Genomic DNA, 14,588 nt, shown 5'->3' on the forward strand with positions numbered 1-14,588 from the left:
CAGACATTCTAATCAGGTTCCAGAAGTCAGATAAGGTTCAGGGAATTTAACCAGAGTACACGGAGTAAATGAACAGCTCCATCACCCACCATCATTCTTTTTTTCCCAAGTTATCACAAATAATTTCAACAGCTGTAATAAAATCTGCATTTTATTCAAGCTGTGGTTGAATGGACTGGTTTGTCAAGGACACTTATCTAAATCTTTCAGACTGTTTCCTGAATAACACACACTGAAGTTTAATAGGGCACACCATGTTTAATGTTCCCTGTATGAGGAGGCTTTGCCTGGATCACGTACAAGTAGCTGCACTCTAAAAATGGAAGTGCAATCGCAAAGCCACTATATTTCATTGGATTCGCCCCGTGAGGTGGTCCCAGGAGAGAGCTTTTGTTAATTACTTTATCGATCACAAGGAGAATTCGAAAATAATAAATACACCGGGAGAAGAAAGGAGGCACACATTTAATTGATAAGCATGACACACACTCTTGCCTCCAAAACTGATTTATGGTGTTCATATTTGTAGTGTGGGAGGGGAACTCTACGTTCCCATGTCAGTCTGTGTTTGCCTGACAGACCCCAGCTGAGAGCAACGGCCTTAAGTAGTCTTAAGTACAGACTCGCTCGGGAGCTGTAGACGTCACAGTCGGACCTTCAGCCAGTGTTCATTCCTTCTGTGCAGCACAAACATGCACAAACACGTATACAAACAGTCGGAAGGGCAGGCACGAGCCCGCAGGCCATCTATCAAGTGTGTCGTCATGACAAAGGCAGTAAAAACGCAGCGGATTAATAACATTTTGAGCGGAGCATACCCGAGGGAGGCGTTGGCTCCATCAGTCACTGCGGGAGCGGTGGAGGAGAAAACCATTACAGGGCCCGCAATCGTCTCTCATCCGAGGAGAAAATCCCGGATGAGCTGATCTGAACTGAAAAAATGGCATGGTCGGACTCCCCAGAGCACTCTGAACATTTACTCACACTTCCTGTTCTTGTTTTGCCCACACTTGTTTGCTCAGCAGATTAAAATTACAAGTGTCTTCAGAGTTGATGCCAGGCACTGGCCCACTCTTTGATGCACAGCTGGATGCCAGCTGGGCTTCACTTTCAAACAGTCTACCTCTCTCTCTTTCCCCTTTTCTCTCTCTTTCTTTGGAGAATTCATCTGCTAACACCAGGCTGCCACTGCCGTGTTCCCCCATCATGACACAAATCACCCCCCCTAAAAGTGTGGATGCAGGTAGAACATGGTTTGCATGGAGGATGCAGAGTGTGTGTGTGTGTGTGTGGTGTGTGTGTGTGTGTGTGTGTGTGTGTGTGCGCGCGTGTGTGTGTGTGTGTGTGTGTGTGTGTGTGTGGTGTGTGTGTGTGTGTGTGGTGTGTGTGTGTGTTTGAGAGAGAGTAGCTTAAAGCAATCCCAAAAAGCAGAGCAACGGAGCTTTAAGTCTCGGGGGGGAATTTGAAAGCTGCAGAAATCCAGTTGCTGATATTAAGAGGCTTAATCTGAGAGCTTGCTCAGGCTGAGTTTTGCTGTGTGGGCCCAATCGCTATCATCCTTGACAGAGGTTAAAGTAGAGACGGGGGGTGGGGGGTGGGGGGGGGGGTGTAAGAGAGAGAGAGAGGAAGAGGTGACAAATGGGAGCAATGATGAGAACAGGGTGTCATGTTCTACAGCACTGTGGCTGCCGTGCATACTTTGGTGGGACAACTGAACTTTGATGATGCACGCTGCGTGTGTGTGTGTGTGCGTGTGTGTGTGTGCATGTGCGCACGTACAACATATTGTATGTGTTTCAAACTAGAGATGAGCTATGGAAAGAGTGAGACTCTGCTTCATTTACTCCACAGTTGGACATCATCAAGAGGCGCAGCTGCTGTGCTCTAGTCATGAAGCAACACATGCTAGGATGAACGTCATTATCATCCAACTGCAAAGATCTCCCACGAGAGGAGGAGACTAGCAGGCAGGTGGATGGATGGAGTCCCCTCCTGCCTCGATGCTGATGATTCCAGTATTATCAAAAACTTTGTCAGTTCTGAAAAGCTTAACCGAAGCCTCGGCATCACCGCCACTTTGTGACGCCGTGCTGTTGTCGTCTTGTAACATCTGTTCTCAGCAATCATTGGGAGCGTTCTTTAGGTCCCAAATGCTGTTTCGCCTCCTATTTTAAGGGCTGTGCGCTCCCCCGGGGTGCCACCAGCTTTGCTGCGTCTGCACAGCAATAATTGCTTTGCAGTGCGATTATAGCTCATTGTGCGTTTATGAATTCAGTCTCCCCTCCAGGTACTGACAGCAAACAATCGTTACAGGACACTTAATTTCACAACAAAAACACAGTAATTACATTTTTTGTGGAGGCAGTTGTGATTGTTGTTTCAGATTTGGGCGTAACAGGAATGATGTGAACTCTGTCTGTTTTTCCCGGTGCAGGAGGCATAAACCGGGCCGGAGCGGCGGTACCCACTTTCCTGCGGACCCCCGCTATGATCCAGCCCCACCTGGACATGAAGTCCTTCCTGCAGTTCCCCATGGAGACCCCCCCTCCTCCACACAGCATGAGCCTCTTTCACAACTTCAATACGGTGAGAACAAACAAACAACCAAACAAACAGATGCTGGCATGCTGCAGTCTCCTGGTGTTGTGTCTTTTTGCCATCTCGCACACACTCTTCTCTCATTAAAGCAAAAGAAACAGCAGTTCTGAGACCACTTTTATGGCCGTACACTTCAAACGCAACGCTCGGTTTGATGTAATATTTATTTTAACTGAGAGGGAGCTTCCTGTTCCTGGGGACTGCCGATTAATACCACAGAGACATTTAGCATTTCACCATCTCAGCATAATATGCCAAGACACCATGAGGGATGGGATTCTTTTGTTGGTGGAATATAAAATCAGTGAACTTTGCATGTGCTGTTATGGTTTCGTTGCACGTACAGTAAGATGGTGGTTCAGCACGGGGACGCGCAGCAACATCCCGAATGTCAGCTGGCTGAGCAGATGCTTTCAGACATGTTTTTATGGAACCGTCATTCTCATATGCCTCCACTGCCCTCGCATCAAGACAATCATCACTTTCCTGATGTTTACATTGCAGTTCATCCCTCAGATGTGAGCTAATAGAGCCATTGAGGTGATGCAGGCACTCAGTTTCCCCTCTTGCTGTGTGTTACAGCAGCTTTCCTCCTCCCTCTCCGTATTACTCTCCTACACCTTCATCACACATCCTTCACTTCGGAATGTTAAGTTTGCCTGGAAGATCAGCCGGCTGCTCTGAATGTTAATATCTGCTGCCGCTGATTACCGACACTGAGCGGTGTTCTGCAGCGCAGTGACCAGGAGATGGGGCCATAGGAGAGACTCAGAGGACATTCTGACCCCATCGCTTGACTGTATTACGGACAAACAGTCCGTCAAGTTGTTTTTATGGAGATGCAGCACAGAAAGATGCAGCTTTAGTTCATGCTAATAACAGTGAAGGTGTTTTTATCGGAAGGTCAAAGGAGCATCTGAAGATCAGTGTAAACTAAAATCACAGGAAGACGGAGACATTTTTCCTAGCAGCACGGCAGCAGTCGGTCATCCAGTCGTCCTTCAGTAAAGGGGGCTTCGTGCTGAGATTGTACAGCCTTAACGAGACTCACACTCATGATTACAAGCTCTGCAGCGAAGGAATTACATTTCCTGCAACCATCTACTGCTTTATTTGTTCCTCTAATGTGATTTGTCCTGGTCCTGCCTGTCTCATCCAGTGCACTTGTGAGACAGTGATGAGGCCAAATTATTTATCTCCAGCAGACGATACAGATTCTGCTTGCATCGAGGCGTACCTTCTAGGGCTGCTAAGTCAGGAATTTTTAAGCAGAAATAGTGCCTAATCATGCACACGCACGCTCTCAGCAACCACCTTTCATGACCCGTTTGTTTTTTTCCCCAGAACGACGTGAATAGAAATCACAAGAACAAAAGCCATTCTAGCTATTAGAAAGACAAATATTCGTGCATTCCTGATCCTGCATATTCCAACAAATCTGAAATTTCTTTGCACGATTTTAAGCAATGTTTATTTCACAGTACTTAGTAGGAGATAAAAGAGTAATGCATCAGAAGAAAGGTAAATAAAAAGTCAATCAGCTGTTGGACACTAAGACAGTCACAATCTGTTAGCTAACAACACAAATACATAATACATAAAGAACTGAAATATTAAACTTCACTGCTTCACAGCAGCTATTTAGGGGATTTTCTTTTTGTTCTGCTCCTCACGGGGTTCTTTCAGATATCACTCTGCTGATGTCACTTTAAAGGAATGACAACTATTTTCCAGACACGGTAGAGGAGAGTAATGGCCAGGCTCGTTCACGCGGACGGCCGCGCAAACCACAAAGTGGCCGGTGGTTGAACCGTAAAATCATACGGTTTGAACTTGGGGCAGGGTGTGCTGGGTCGAGCAGGAGGAGGACGCACAAGCTCCAATGCATCTGGACAGATCGGGTATCTGCGAAGACGGGGGGGGGGGGGGAGAGTGGGAGAGAGCGAGAAGGGGAGGAGAAAACTGGAGAGCAGCATGAAGGGAATGCAGGGAAGGATGAAGCAGAGAGAGCAGCGAGGAGCGTGGAGGAGGCCAGGCACTTGTAGGATGACATGTTTTTGACTGGAAAGGAGGCCGAGTCAAAGGTTTGAGGCAGCACGCAGAGCTTCACTTTTCAGCATTTCAGAGGGTGCAGGGAGTGTAAAGGAGGAGAAAGAGGAAATACGAACATCTGCCCGCAATGCATCACTAGGCGCAAGTGCTCGTGACAAAGAGAGGGAGAGTTTCAGCAGCCAGACAGGAGGCTGAATGAGTGAGGACGCTGCAGCGCACTGTCACGCTGATGCTGAGACCCAAACGTACACCTCAGCCTGCAGCGCACACACTGGGGGACCAATGCAGCTCCAGTCCCACACGGAGGAGAAGAAGGTGAGTGTGTGAAGCCTCAGAGCTTCTTTGCTGGAAAAAAAAAAGACTTGGCACAAATTTCTCCACCGTGGTAGAACTTTAAAGTGTGTTTTTATCTGGTGCACGCAGACTTTAATGTGGGTGCCAGAGCGCTCCCACTAAGAGCCACGGTGCAGGACTTCCTGCAGTCTTATTCAACAACAACAGTCAAACAGAAAGTCAAGAATGTTTTTTAGAGATATAATGAAGGAGAAGCACTAGTAGGTGGAATGTTTGGGTGCATGTTTGGTAAAAGGCAGACTTTTTATGCATATTTATACACACATAAATATATATATGGTATTTGTTTTTGTTTTTTATATATACAACAATGGTAATGTGTGTAGTTTAGCAAGCTAACAGCAAGAACTTCAAATTTTGCGTTTGCGTACTGCTTTTGTGTTCTGCACCTGCCGTGTCTAATAGTCTCATGTCACTGTAAATCACCTCCCCGTGAACAATACTTGCCAGTCATTTAGAAAATTGACTCCATATGTCTTTCCCTACGTCACAGCATTACTCATTGGAAGATGCCAGCCTTTTTCCAATTCCATACCAGGAATAATCTTAACCTAAACTAGTGGATGGAGTTCAGTAAGAACATGCTAATTATAGTTGAAAGTCGTTGCAGTTGTAAAATTGGCACCTGAGTCTGTGACACAGTAGCTAGAATATAGTTTAATGACAGCAGCCGGGTGATGAACCGGCCCTGTTGTGTTTGGACCTACTTTCAATTTCTTCTTTTCCTCCACCAGAGCTGTCCAAACATTCAAGGCAGACGTGTCCAAAACTTGTTTCGTCCCAGCTTCTGAGATAACGTTGTTTTTATCCACGTGTACTATACTCAGAGGCCAGTCTGAAATATGTTTGCTCTGTCAAAATTTCATTTCAATTTTAAAAAAAATAATGAACTAGTTGAAAAAATCCTTTTTCGGTTACATCACATTTCTGATTCTTCATGAAAACATGTTTTGGAAAGCGGTTCAGTGAGAGTAAGCCGACATCCAAAAAGTCTTGGAGGCAGCTGGGCTGTTTTTAATAGCTCAAAAAAAGAACTGGAATGGATCATAGCTGACCCACACCCAGAGTTCTGAAGAGACGGAGGAGGGAAACACGTGTTACTCCACCATGCTCTGCCAGGGTAAGCTTTCCTGGGAGCCGTGAGAGTGTGACACTAATATAAACATAAAGCTAATTAATAGCCCCCCTCCCCCACCACCACCACAGACTCCTGAAGACACGACTCCGTTTGGTCTACAAAGTGGTCGATTTAACAGTCATGAGAGCATCTGCACAGTAACCTCATGGAAGCAGAGCCAGAATGTGCGATGTGAGGATATCCGGCCTGGGCCTCCTTTGCTTCACCCCCACCCCCCCACCCTAACCTTTCACCGTGCATCCACACCAATTCAACTTCCTCTCCCCTTCGCTCGCCGATCCCCTCGTCCAGATGGTGCGTTTCTGCGCCGTGCCGACACTCCGGCCTCCTCCTTATTCCTTTCCCTCTCTGTTTACCCCCTTTTCTTTGGAGTTGCCAAGTAACAAAGGCTGCGCAGAAAATTCTCAGAGTATGAGAGTGCTCGTTTTAATCACACGCTTCTCTCCGCGTCTCTCCTAGCAAAAGGCTTTTGGAGCCTTTTGAGATGGAAGCGCTTTGGTCGCTGAGGCTGAGAGGTGACCTGGGAGAAATGGCACAATAAGTGCAGCAAGAGGCAAATGAATTAATCTAAAATGTGTTTTGCATCTAGAGGACTCTCTGGAATGTTCATTCACTGCTGCATAAATCAAAAGCTCATAGTAAAGAGCAATAGGACCCTTTAATTATAGATACGCCCTATTGTAAGATAATTCCTTGGATGTATACGTATAAATCACCGGGTGGGAGTCATTCTAGCTGCGTGTTTGAAGGGTCCTTTGTGTCTGGGACAGTTTAAGTGGGCAGCTAAGCCGCAGCCACAGAGAGCCGCTAAAGACAGTCAGTTAAATTTATACGAGGCGGCTTAACGGCAACACGTGATGGAGACCTCAGCTGAAACAATTAGAAGAGAGGGAATATCTGAAGCCGCGGACGGGCCAGGTTAAAAAGCTTTGGCTGGATGCGGCAAGTGTGCCAGTTGTAGCAACACGTTGTCAACACCGGCCAATGCTTGTGAATCACGGAGCTAAAGAAAACACTGATGCTGTTTATAGACGAAGCAGCGTTTTATGTTCGCTCTAACCCCCCCACCCCCTCACAGTGGATCTCACACAAGCACGTTAATCACCCACATTTGCTCTTCTGTCTCCTTCTCATTGTTCTGTCAGATGGACCCGGTGCAGAAGGCCGTCATAAACCACACCTTCGGGGTACCACTGATCAAGACCAAGCGGCCCATCATCTCCTGTAATGTCTGCCAAATCCGGTTCAACTCAGAGGTACAGCACATGTGCGGACTCCCGTCTCTTCCCACAGGAAACGTGCTGGATCTTGCCATTTTTTTCATATAATGCACTTTTTTCTCTCCCTTCGGTTACGGAATGTGCTGGAGGACTACGTGCCATTTTCTCGCTTTGGGACACAAAGGGTGTTGTTGTCGGGGGCTGTGGTCTCAGCTTTGACCCCTTTGGAATTTAGCTAAGAGTTCAAAGGAGTAGAACAAAGTAGCTTTAGAATTTGCTTCTTTTTTTTAGGTGTTTGTGAAATTCCTTTGCATTTGCTCACGGTAAAACAGTGAAGCTCAAATGTGCCACTCAGGCCTTCAACTTGGCCCCCAGCTATACATTTTCAGAATGCCTCGATAAATATCGGCGTTGTTTCTGACACATCTGGCAAAGTTAGAGCTCATATTTAACCCCATACATATAATAAATATAAATTTGACAAATGTCCCCATAATTACCGGACACACCATAAATAACCATCAGGAATCCCCCGTATTAGATGACCAGAGGTGGATCTACGGCACCCAGTGCGTTCGGCTCTCACCCATCCTGATTAGTTGTTCAGCGGCACCAGTGGGCTCGAAATTTAAAGATAAACTGAGTTGCGATTTCATCTGGCTGCCCATCTGGTGCAGATTATTTCAGCACTCATAATGGGAGTTTAATGGCACATCATACCCACGAGCAACTTGCAGAGATGACAAATGAACATGAAATCCCGAGTCACTGTTTCATTTTTTGGTGTATAGCAGAAATGTGCCAGCGTGAGCGCCAAACGGCGTTATTTGCAGGGTGTAATTTGGCTGTGATTGCGGTGCAGATGACAGGGCGTATGCCCAACATTAAGGAGTGGATTAGTCCTATATATACTCTCCAGGTCTACAATCATGGCCTCCATGTGGTCGGGGAGCTACTGGGCTGTAATCTTGCTTCATGCAGAATTCCCTGATACGGGTCTTCATAAGAACAGTAAGCTAACGCAGTTTACACACCAGCTTCTTCAACAAAACCAAAGTCTTCTCTTTAAAAGGGAACACAAGGGCAATAGTGAGTGAAGCCAAAGCAAAGGGATCATTTTTTGCCGTGCGAATGTGATAAAACATCCTGATTGGCTGTCGGGCCATGTTTGTATGAACGGGAACACAATACTGGAACTCCGATTGCGCATGACATCAGCAACGCAGTCTCCCAACATTTATATTCATGATAGTTTGGCTGAGTTCCACAACAAATATTATCAGGGTAGGAACAGACAGTATTTATGCATTGAACATAAGCCACCGAGCTTTTCTGTCTACACCCCCCCACACACACACACACATTCCTCAGACCAGCAGAAGATGGATTCCAGTAGATTACATTAGTGTAGACTGTAGACACGATGTTCACGAGGTGCTGGAGCAGCACGGTGTCGGGAGGACGTAACAGTTTGAAGGAAAAGACCAAACAGATTCAGCGACATCACCAACCAAAACAAACAGCGTGTTTTGAGTAGCCAAGCATGTGGTTCGGCTGGAGTCGTGATCGGCCATTTGTCTTTTTCTGACACGATCCCCAGAATGTTGCTGCCTATACTCTGTCTTTGAGCAGATCACTTCTGCTCACAGCGACGTTAAAACTGTGAATCATTTAGCAAGAGGCCGGCTCAAACGTGTTTTCAGTGTTCTTAGTGAGGGTAAAATGTTTTTTGGAACTTGAAAAAAAATCAAGACAAATAATGTATCTGCTGTAAACTGTAATTGCTATTCATCAAGGAAGGCACCATCACAAGCACCGGCAGGGCTGTTTTAATGAGAAAGTGTAGCATAAATGATGGTTTTCCTCAGAGTTTGGCTCCCAGCTGACAGGAAATGTTAGCAGCCCCGTCTCCGTCATTGTTCTGTGCGCGTTCTGCCTCCGTTAGCGCCACTCTTCTCTCCACCGTGGACACAAGACAGAAAAACCAAGCAGCATTAGTCCAATGCTGTCAAACTTCTGCCCGTGTTGCCGTGGCGTGACACCTAAAGTCCAGTTAGCATTAATATTCCTCTGTGAATATTGAATCTGGCCTCTGAGGAGATATTTTCCCTCTGATTTGATATGATTAACTCAATTGCAAAGGCACGATTTGGACTTAGAAACAGAGCCAGCGTTTTTGACTTCCTGCTCCCCCTTATTTCCCCCTCGTTTCGCGCATCATTTTGCCGTCATTCATTTGTCCTTTTTGATCTTTCCCCCTGCTGCTCTCTCTCTTTTCTCATCCTCTCTCACTCTGCCTCCAACTGGATCTCCTCCTTCCCTCCATCTGCATTATTTACAGTGTGGAAAATGCCCAAATTTCCTACCACGACTTATTATAAGATGCATTCGTCAAGGACATGGATTAGCGTCTGGCTCTGACAGCCCCGGTGCATCTTGGGAAAGAGGGATGAGACTTGAAAGGGGGGAGAGAGAGGATGGGGGGGGGGGCTGGGGGAGGGTGTCTCGCTGCCCTTGTGCAGCATCCTGGCGTGAGGTTTTAAACGCAGCTTTATGCAGAATAACCTTGGTGGCGTGCTGCATTATTGACATCACAGGCTCTGTCACGCTGCATTGACCAGCGTCGCAGCTGCTGCAGCAAACCCTGGTTGATATGCATCCCCTTTACCTCCTCCTCTCTCCTGTTTTTAACTTCCTCCTCCCTGCTCGCTGTTATCCCACTCTTATCAGTTTTTGCTGTGACATTAACTTGCTTTTTTGCTTTTTCTGGATTTTGCCTCCAGCCGTAGCTCTACTTTAACATCCTGGTTTTCCTACCAGGATGATAACCATGCTGGGAATTGCTGTTCAGTTGAGACCCTGCAGCCTTCTCTCTCTCTCTCTCTCTCTCTCTCTCTCTCTCTCTCTCGTTCCCTCTGCCTCTCTCTCAGATTTCCCTCTTTTATTATTCTCAGTAAAACTCTGCCCAGCACCTAACAGCTCCAGAATGTGTTCCTCCTTTGATTCCCTTTCTTCTCTTGGCACTGACATCCTGGATACAAGTTGATCTCTTTCCAGGCCATGCACGGTCATTACACTGTTCTACCTCCCCTTATTCCCTCTTTCATCTCCGGATCATTCTCTCTGCACCGCTCAGATCCACCCACCCACCCTCTCCACCTCGCTCTGCAGGCTTTACCCCAGCAGCTCCTTCAGGCCGCTTTAATAAGCTACAGTTGCTCAGGGTGGGCTAATCCATATTGAGTGAGCAATTTATCTTTACGTTATCCAAAAAAACACGTGATCTAAGTCAATAGAGCAATTGTGGCTGGTTTACCGGACCAACTTCCATCCCGGATGCCATTGGGGACACATGTTCAGCCAACATTTGAAACCAGTTCGGCGTATTCCCCCTGATGAGCTTGCAGTCATTGTACTGCCGTCAAATTATTCAAGACTTTCAGCACCTGTGGCAGCTGCCACACACTCCTCAGAGGACATATCTGTCCCTGGCGACTCACTTTAATCCCCCACTTAATTATCATGTTCATCATTCACCTCTTGACATAAATATGATTCAGGCGGTGGGTACATGGGAAGAACCGTCAACTCGGATCATCACGTGGCAGCAAAGAACCTTTTTTTTGGTAATCGGATCAAATAAAGTTCTGTGAGAATGCTTCAGCCCTCTAAGTTTGTGCTAATTATTCTTTTGCTACCATGAGCTATGATGGTAGCTCGCTGATGACAGCTAAGCATAGCAGCCCTGCATCTCATCCACCATGTTGTCAGCGACTCAAATACCATAGGGCAGACACACTAACATACACGGTGTAGAGACACTAACACCCCCCACCCATGTTGCCTCCTTATAAATGACTCACCGCTGTTGTTTACACTCTGAACAAACACATTAGCATTACCACAGGTACCTAGCTTTTCATCGCTGGATAAATTGCACAATCTCTTGTATGAGATATCTGAGCCAGCTTGTTTACACTTCCTGGAATAGAGGACAGTGTCCCCTCTCTAAAATCTTCCAGACTCAGAGTCTGCGGCCTCTTTTTTTTACGTTCTGAGATAATACAGACATGCTTTACTGTCTGCTAGCATGTATATTTAGATAGGGATCGCTCCACAGAGCAGCAAGTCTGAGCAGCTGAGGGAGATCACAATATTTACATTGTTGTTGGTATGCTAGCCTCATGCTGAACATGTATACTGTAATAATGTACGTGTGTATATGGGTTAAGCTTAATGGTATCGTCTATGTGGGAATTTTGAGCTTCCCATGAAGGCAGATGGTATGGCATCCTGCTGAACTTTAGGTCAGTCACCTTCAACATATCTGTCACCGTGACTGGAGTAATGAAAGTTGGACATTTGGACTACAAGGGTGAAGTTTCAGAACTTTGAACTGTTGGACTCATAATGATTGTATCTTAAATACTATTATTTTTGAGACCTGACGTTATGGTACCAAGAGGACCAGACGTGTCCAGGATGAAACCCTCAAAGCGTCGATAAATATTTTTGTTCCCAGGCACGTAATCCATCCATCCATCCATGTAAACCCACCTTCTGTCAATAGCTCTGGTGTCCAGAGCGTATTGAATAACATGCCATCATAATGACATACACTACGTGTGTGTGTGTGTGTGTGTGTGTGTGTGTGTGTGTGTGTGTGTGTGTGTGTGTGTAAAACCTAGCCTTCAGTGCTTTATTCCCCTGTTGGTGTTGGAGCGACACCATTAACGCATCTTTTCCATGTTCTCTTTTAGAGCCAAGCAGAAGCTCATTACAAAGGAAACCGCCATGCCAGGAGGGTCAAAGGCATCGAGACCTCTAAGAGTCGCCCTCAAGATGGGGATAAACCTCACGCTGTGCCCCCCACCACCTCCCCTTCCCCGATCGGAGCCTCTGGCACCACCCCAGACAGCGAGCCAAGCAAAGCTGGTGAGAGAGCATAAAATAACAACAAGAAAGGCGGGGGGGGGGGGGGGTGTTTGTGTGAGTTCTGCACCAACAGTAATCATTCAGAGGGATGTGAGGCGTTCAGAGGCTTATCATTTTTGTGGGAAAAACAAATTAAAATAAAGCAAGAGTTCCAAAGGCCTCTAAAAACAGCAACTCGGTTTGGGTGTCTAATGTGGGAACAGCAGAATTTATGGTCAAAAATCCCTGCAGCTGAGCAAAGTGTTTAGTTGCCAGAATTCTACCGTTGCTGAATAGATATAAATAAAGATAGACAACCCATCACGCAGCAAAACAACCTGGATCCAATCTCCGACATATTGCTGGCCCGATACTGCTGCATTTTTGAGTGGTGACCACGTAGCAACAGGCAGAACATTATGATCTGCTTTGTACCAGATGGAGACGATTTCATTTAGAACCGGTCCTGAGGAAATATTAAATCACGTATTGGAAAAATAAAATCACGCCCAATTTAATGTAACTGGTGTTACTGGGTGCAGTCAAAGATAGCGATGGTCTGGCTAACAGATGTGTGGCACACAAACACCGACCAGCACGGAGGCCGTGTTTTTGTCCCAAACGCCCACCGGCTGACAGGAGGGCCGTCAGTGTCGAGGCGTCGTTATCCCACCACAGACGGTTCTCTGTATCCGTCCAGTCCAGCCGTTCTGATGCTTCATCCAGCTTAGCGCCGGATTGACACACGCGCATTTAGAAAGCGAGCAGGTGAGTCGGGCGCGCCCGCAGCATGGCAGCTTCCTGGCACGTGTTTAAAGAAGCCCGCCGCGGCGCGCATATGCTCGCCCGATCTCCTGTGAGTGATTGAGAAACAGCATTTGTCAGAGTCAAAATAGACTTTCTCTTTCTGGTAATGAGCGCTAAGTCTGATTAAACAAGATACAGATGACACCACCGCCGAAGCGTGTGGGGGGATGGACAAGCGAGGCAGCCGCTGATCTGACATTAATGAAAACTAATTCACTTAAGGCGGATTCATCTATTCGGCGAGATGGGGCTCAGGATGAGAGCTCGGCTTTGTAGTTCTATTTTCCAATTGTCTGTTTTTGCTACTTCTTCCCATTTTGCGCCACATAGCCGAGAGGTACCGTGTCCCCCTGCCCTTCTCTCCTCTCTCCTCCTAGAATGTTCCATTCCCTCACTGTGACCAGTGTCCTTGTATCACACTTGGGCGCACACACAACACACACAGGCGAGACAAAGAATAGATCAGTCATGTTTTGTTGACATTTACAAATGTTTCTGCAGCTGACAGTTTGCTGACATTTCCACGATATTGACAGGAGGGCACAGAACAAACACGATAAATGCAAAGATAAAACTCAGGTGCGGTAAAGGTCAAATTCATCACGCCCACGGCGGGGCCTGACCCATATCCACCGATAAAAATAAAGTTAAATCTGATGTTTTATCAGATCCCAGGGTGGAAAAGAGACGCTCCTTTCACACATGGGGGAGGCCGTTCACCGTCAGTGTGACTCTCTGGGGTGAGATCCAAGAACCACAATGAGCCAAAATAAGCCAACAAAGATCTGAAAGTAGCAACATGTGAAAGAATGTGTTTTTCCGTCCAAGCCTCAGTCTCCTGACCCTGGAACCTCGTCCAGCTCTGGTCCGACCCATGTGGTCTTGAGAGACCGACTGTTTGGGGCAGGAAGTTGCACGTGGCTTTGGGAAAGGATCTTGGAGAGGATGGATGCTCTGGTTTGACATAAGACGGCTGTCACGCCAGTGTAAAACACTTTACTCTGAGATATATAGACTTTACACTTAGCGCACACATACACACACGGAAACAGATGTCTTTTGGGTCCAAGCAAGCTCAGACAGATGGGGAGATGAGACTGTTTCTCCTCGTGCCAATCTGTGATGACACACAGAATGAATTGTTGCTAATTTTTGAATGAGCCTGTCTCCCAGTAAACTCACCGTAGGTGTGTGACTTCTGCACACCATTACTAGTCACGGGCGCGTCCACAGTGACGGCTGCAGCTGCAGCAGACCTTGCTGAGGGCAACCTCGGGAGGTTAGCCAGGGCGCGCTGTCGCCCCCGCCGCTGCTCGTTAAGCTTCCGGCTCTTGCAACAGGTCGCACATTTTTATTGCCCCCAAACTGGTCTTGTGGTCAGACCTGTCCCTACATTAGAGGCCCTCGGTTTTAAAGGATTTGGCTCGGCGAGTTGGAAGTTTGGCTGAGTCTGCATGTGTCGGAGTGGCAGCTGTTTACTTGGAGAGAAGCTCAGCTCTTCCCTC

At 46.9% G+C, this 14,588-nt stretch overlaps 1 protein-coding gene across 4 annotated transcripts in view; it reads left to right on the top strand.

Annotated features, from left to right (window-relative positions):
* The window catches only part of znf385a (zinc finger protein 385A), a 47,041-nt gene that overhangs the window by 22,595 nt on the left and 9,858 nt on the right, over window positions 1-14,588 (top strand). For 3 of the 4 annotated variants that reach the window (XM_057040448.1, XM_057040449.1, XM_057040447.1), the window contains exons 2-4: window positions 2,435-2,586; window positions 7,288-7,398; window positions 12,123-12,297. In XM_057040448.1, coding sequence (XP_056896428.1) covers window positions 2,435-2,586; window positions 7,288-7,398; window positions 12,123-12,297 — 438 coding nt within the window. Of the gene's footprint in view, window positions 1-2,434; window positions 2,587-4,553; window positions 4,966-7,287; window positions 7,399-12,122; window positions 12,298-14,588 lie in introns of those variants that run through there. The other variant, XM_057040450.1, reaches the window with a different exon arrangement.

The sequence above is a fragment of the Takifugu flavidus genome, chromosome 8 (assembly GCF_003711565.1).
Source record: "Takifugu flavidus isolate HTHZ2018 chromosome 8, ASM371156v2, whole genome shotgun sequence".
Classification (NCBI taxonomy): domain Eukaryota; kingdom Metazoa; phylum Chordata; class Actinopteri; order Tetraodontiformes; family Tetraodontidae; genus Takifugu; species Takifugu flavidus.